This window comes from Hibiscus syriacus, unplaced genomic scaffold, assembly GCF_006381635.1.
Source record: "Hibiscus syriacus cultivar Baekdansim isolate YM2019G1 unplaced genomic scaffold, ASM638163v2 tig00111206_pilon, whole genome shotgun sequence".
NCBI lineage: Eukaryota > Viridiplantae > Streptophyta > Magnoliopsida > Malvales > Malvaceae > Hibiscus > Hibiscus syriacus.
In genome coordinates, this window is record NW_024063018.1 from 891,385 (window position 1) to 897,339 (window position 5,955).

General features: G+C 36.2%; 1 protein-coding gene across 3 annotated transcripts; it reads left to right on the forward strand.

The window, feature by feature from the left end:
* Positions 1-294: 294 nt before the first annotated feature.
* On the forward strand, positions 295-5,223 carry LOC120155726 (GTP-binding protein OBGC, chloroplastic). Of its 3 annotated transcripts, none has more exons than XM_039167211.1 (7): positions 295-1,337; positions 2,308-2,581; positions 2,775-3,066; positions 3,223-3,382; positions 4,448-4,556; positions 4,777-4,938; positions 5,016-5,223. In XM_039167211.1, the coding sequence occupies exons 1-6, from the start codon at positions 304-306 to the stop codon at positions 4,870-4,872; spliced, it is 1,965 nt and encodes a 654-aa protein (XP_039023142.1). In that variant the 5' UTR covers positions 295-303; the 3' UTR covers positions 4,873-4,938; positions 5,016-5,223. The 3 variants fall into 3 exon arrangements, with proteins under 3 accessions (XP_039023142.1, XP_039023143.1, XP_039023141.1); XM_039167212.1 differs by having other exon boundaries at positions 5,036-5,223; XM_039167210.1 differs by having other exon boundaries at positions 5,042-5,223.
* Positions 5,224-5,955: the final 732 nt, after the last annotated feature.

Consider the following 5,955-nt stretch of genomic DNA (forward strand, 5'->3'; position numbering starts at 1 on the left):
AAATATTAGACATATATTTTTAACGAATAATTTTTTAAAAACAACAAATTAACTTTAAATATAATTTGAACACTTACTTTTACATTAATCCTAATTTTACTTAACTGAAAATCCAAAGAAAATAAACAAATAAAGCCTAAAATGAATGATTCAACTTGATAATTGGACCTTAACCCTATACTCCAAGAAACAAAGCTCAAAATAATAAGTACACGTGGCGCATAATCCATCTCCTTATCCACTTGGTATTAAACCCTTTTAAAAACCTCAGAAATATGGCGTAAAATCATTTACTTTGAAACAATGGCTTCCATCTCCGTATCGGCTACTTGTTTATCTCTTCCTCAAAGTCAAGCTCGATCCAGAACTCAAAAACCCTCTCCTAGAAAAAACCCAAACCCCAAAATTAAACCCAAGAAGCTTAATACTAAATTCCAATCTCTATCGTTATCTTCACCCTCGCCTTCTTCTGCTTCTTCTTTGGGCACCCAGGCCACCACTTACACTCGTCTTCCTCCCAAGGAGGATTTCCATTTTCCCTCTTTGAACGATTCTGATGAAATCAAACTTTCCGAATCTGATGTCGCTAAGCGAGACTCCGACAATGATTCCTCTGAGATTGAAGCTGAAATGCTTGACACCGATGATGATGATGATGAAGAAGAAGAAGAAGAAGAAGAAGAAGAAGAAGAAGAAATGGGTTTCCGAGACGAAACCGACGATGGAGAAATCTTGGGTTATTACAATGGTGATGGGAGTTTGGATTTTGATGAAGAAGGGGAAGAGGAGGTTTATTATTACGATTCCGATGGCAAGCTTGTAAATTTATTAGAAAACGAGGTTGATGATTTGGGATTGGAAGTAAAGGAGAAAGGGGTACCGGCCGTGATGCGGTGCTTTGACCGAGCCAAAATTTACGTTAAAGCAGGGGATGGAGGGAACGGGGTGGTGGCGTTTCGGCGTGAAAAGTACGTGCCATTAGGGGGACCGTCGGGAGGCGACGGGGGGAGAGGAGGGAATGTGTATTTGGAAGTCAATGGAGCGATGAATTCGCTGTTACCGTTTCGGAATTGCATGCATTATAGAGCGGGGAGAGGGGCGCACGGGCAAGGGAGGATGATGTGTGGGAGGAAAGGGGAGGATGTGGTGGTGAAAGTGGCGCCAGGGACGGTGGTTAGAGAGGCCGGGAGCGATGATGTGCTACTGGAGTTGTTGTATCCGGGGCAACGGGCGTTGTTGTTGCCTGGTGGACGAGGAGGGAGAGGGAACGCTTCCTTTAAGTCCGGGAACAATAAGGTGCCTAAGATTGCTGAGAATGGAGAAGAAGGTCCTGAAATGTGAGTTCCCTTTTACCTGAAAACTTCGGATTATCTAGATTGAGCTCGAGCTATCTGTGAGCTGAGTTTGAATATTCTAGTACTTAATTCGATCTTGCGATCTTAATTAAGCCGTTTTTTATAGTTAGTGTAAATCTTTGTTTGAACCTGAACTTGAGTGCAAATAATCGAGCTTGAAGTTGAGGATGAGAATTGAACACTTTTTACTAGATAAAGGTAAGAGTGTAAATGAGAGACACTTTTGCTAACAAGCTAGACAGATTTAAGCATCTTAATATTCACAATTGTATTTGCAAAAACTTAATTTCAGCTAGAGTATGGGAGTCAAGTAACAAGCTAAATCAAGTTGGTCGAGCTTAGAAAATGATATTCGATTGAGCTCAAGCCAAGTATTGAGCCTTGTGTTTCAAATCGAGCTTGAGCTTGAGCATATCACTATTCGAGCTTGGATAGGTTCAATTACAGCCCCTATATAAACGAGCTTAATTGAACTAGCTCAAGCAATTTGATCTTTTATTTCAATTTGAGCTCAAACTTAAAAAGTGAAACTCAATTACACCCTTGTAATGCAATATTTTTTTATAGATTGAGCTTGACGCCTATCGATTACTCCCTACCTATTACCATGTTTATGAATGATCAATGCATGTTGTCATTTTAGTTTTGTTACATTGCTTGTGTTTTGATTGTGTTTTTTACTGTTTCACATACCTTTCCCTTCAAACAATCGAAGGACCAAATAAGTTGATCTGACAAGAATAAAAGAAAATGTGAAATTTAAGACACGTGTCATTTTGATGTGCTGCTGTTATCTGAACAATAAGTACAATACATGCTTTTGGAAGCCATGTTTATGAATAAATTGTGAACTAGCAGTTCAACTTTTGGAAGCTAAATTACTAGCTTGCAGTGGCATTTTCTTGTTTTTTGGTCTAATATGTGCATTGCTAATAATGGTATTCTCGAGCAGGTGGCTGGAATTGGAGCTGAAATTGGTAGCAGATGTTGGTATAGTGGGTGCACCAAATGCCGGAAAAAGCACTCTACTAAGCGTGATAAGCGCTGCTCAGCCAGAAATAGCAAATTACCCTTTTACAACTTTGCTTCCCAATCTGGGTGTAGTTTCATTTGATTATGATTCTACCATGGTTGTTGCTGATCTTCCTGGTTTACTTGAAGGAGCACACCGGGGTTTCGGTTTAGGTCATGAGTTCCTACGGCATACCGAAAGATGTTCAGCACTGGTATGGGCTTCTTCTCAAATATTACATCTATTGTAGTATGTTCTTGAAGACTACTATTAATTGCTTCTCACGTGTTATGATAGTTTAAATTCGCAGTTTGCTCCATTAACTATTAAAACTGTTCTCCCTAGCTATGTTAGGGTAAAGGAAATGTTTTATAGGCTGATCAGAATCCTGTCTCTGCTTTCCATAGGTACATGTCGTTGATGGCTCTGGACAGCAACCAGAGCTTGAGTTCGATGCAGTTCGTCTTGAACTGGAAATGTTTAGCCCAGAAATAGCTGAAAAGCCATTTATAGTTGCCTATAATAAGATGGACCTTCCAGAGGCATATGAAAATTGGCCATCATTTAAGGAAAAATTACAAGGACGTGGAATCAAAACTTTTTGCATGAGTGCAGTAAAAAGAGAGGGAACTCATGAAGTTATCAGTACCGCCTACAAACTTCTTCAAGAAACTAAAAAATCCAACGAGGGATTAGAAGGTTAACTTTATTTGAAGTTAATTCTTTAAATTCCTTTTATTGACAACATCCTCAATCCTTATATTTTCATTTGATTTTCTTATTGTACTCTATGAATTCTAATCCATCCCGTGAATCCATTGCATTCATCGTTGACAAGTCCTAGCTGTTCTTTAGGTTTTCAAGATCGGATAGATTTGAACTATGTAGCCGATATGGTACAGAGGCAGCGTAGCTCCTCTATTAGCGAGTTTGAGATCACTCGTGACAGTAGTTGCAGTACGTGGTATGTAACTGGAGCCGGGTTGCAACGCTTCGTTCAGATGACAAACTGGCGGTATGTTAATAACTCTCATCATCAATTGCTTGATCTGCTCACACTTTCTCCCCTCTACTTCTCACCATTGTCTTTGTCCTGTGTGTATGCTATCCTAGTTTATCATGTTAGTGTCACTTCGGTGGTACTGCTGAGCCTATTCTTATTTGTGCTTGTAAATTGTGTGATATATGATATTGGATAGGTTTCATGCTGCATTAGAACTGTATTTGGCTTGTCAATCATGCAACTAGTCGGATAAATTTTTCCCCTTTCTTTAAAGGAGGATATGATGAAGTTTGGCATTTGTCTGAAATGATATTTTAAGCATAGACTCTCGGGTTCCAAAGCATCACTTTAGACTGTAATGGTAAATACAATACCTAGAATGAAATACCATGGATTTAAGTTCTCTGTTTTGCCATTAATTAGCACTTGGAAGATGAATATTCTATCATCTAGTCTTTCTTTTCCGATTCCTTTTCTTCAAGTTTCTAGAGGAAGAAAGGGTTCTGGAAAACCGGATAATAACTTTTAGTGCAATGCAGAGGATAAATTTTGAATGTTTCGACTCAATATGCAGAACTTTTATGACATACATTTTCCTGTAATTAATTTTGAATGATTGAAACTGTAGTTTTCTTATGCACTAGAGTTATATAAATCCAGTCCAAAACACACTGATTTATTTCCTTTTGCCTCACCAATTGCTCAGTGATTCATGTAATCTCGATTAATAATGCACATTTCTTGTAATGCTGCATTTTCATTATATAACTTTATGAACCTTTATATAAGCTATCTAGTTTTCTAAATGTAAATAGAGCACATGCATTTCTTTGTTGGAAACGGAATCGAGCAATTTTTTTTTTTAAATTTAGCTAACATGGTGATGTCTTTCTCTGACAATAACATAAGTAAAGATTAGTTCTAAATGTCGTAAATAGCAACTAAAACGCGTGCTCTCAACCAAGGTCAGTATTATTTGTATATATCACTGCATGATTTTTGCTTACATTAACTGTTCCAGATTGACGAGGATATGTTACTGTTATTCCTTTTTCTCATCACATGTCAATTCAACAGATACATGGACTCTGAGAAAAGGTTTCAACATGTCCTGGAGGCTTGTGGAGTTTATAGGTCTCTCATGAAGCTTGGAGTGAAAGAAGGCGATACAGTGATTGTTGGAGAGGTTTGTTGCTCAGATATATATATATATATATTATTGAGAACACGTTTCAATTTCTAATCATCCCTAACTGTAGCGGTAAATCATCTACGTAAACAGTCTCCCCGTCTATGGTCATCCCCATCTTTTTGTTGATCAAGATTAATCTTTGCGAGAAACTGAAAACATAGATATCTCGAAATCGTTTATCCAATGACTGCATGTTTTGCTTTATCCTTATCAGATGGAGATGGTGTGGCACGATTCTGCCGAGAATTCTGGTGCACCAAACATGAAAAAGAGATCAACAGAGTCGATCAAATGGCCACAGTTGAAGTAACTGCCACCACCAGCATCTCCCAACTTTTGTCACCGAACTGCCATATATGTAGGTCAGGCAAAGCCGGTGAGTTTTGGTGCTTGTTCATTGCCAGATTAGTTTTAAACCAACATTATGCTTCCTCCATAACATTCCACCTACAGATAAGCGGCGATTCGAACAGGCCATTACAATTAAGGTGTCGTAAATTCACGAGAGGTGACATCGAGCTTGATGACATGTTCGATTTCAATGCATGGTTCTTTTGTTGCTTCGACATGTTCGATTGCTTCGGATTTGGTGTTGAACAGGCAAGTTCTTGTCAAATTTGGTGTATGAGCGATAATTGACTGTTGAAGTAACTTAAAAGTATATAATTTAATTAAATTTCAAACTTATATTGGAAAAGCTTAAAATTAAACTTGACTCGAAAAGTGTAAAATTGAGCTCGATTCAATCCAGAAACTCACGAGCTTAAAGTTGTCAAGTTCGACTTAAATTTGAAATAAAAAATTAAAGTTTGACTCAAGTTCGAAAAAATTTGAAATTAAAAATTTGAACCTTAAGTGTATGAAAGTTTTGTATTGTATTTTTTAAAAAAAGAAAGACATATAATAACATTACTAATATTTTAATTTAAAAATCTAAAATTTTAATATATTAATTTTTGAGTTGCTCAAGAATATTTTGAGTCTGCTGTTAAGTAATTTGTTTCGGCTAGTTAAAGATTTTAGTCAGAGTCAAACTTAAATATATTCGATGTGAGAGTTAATCGAATTATGTTCGCGCTATCATGTTGATTTATATACATACCCACTATACTGTTCAATTCTTATATATGAAGAAGTCAATTGGGTGAGTCAAAATCTAATAGAATAACTATTTAGTTACGAAAATGTGGAAAAAATTATATTTTTTTAAAACAATTATTAATTGATTTTTACTAAATGTACGAAATGAGTTAAAATTATGATAAATGTATTTTAATTATATTTAAAATTTAAAATTTAAAAATAAAAATAAAAATAAAAAATTATGATAAATGTAATTTTAACTAATTTTAATTGAATAATTGGGCATTTGAAATCATCTAAACAATGTTTT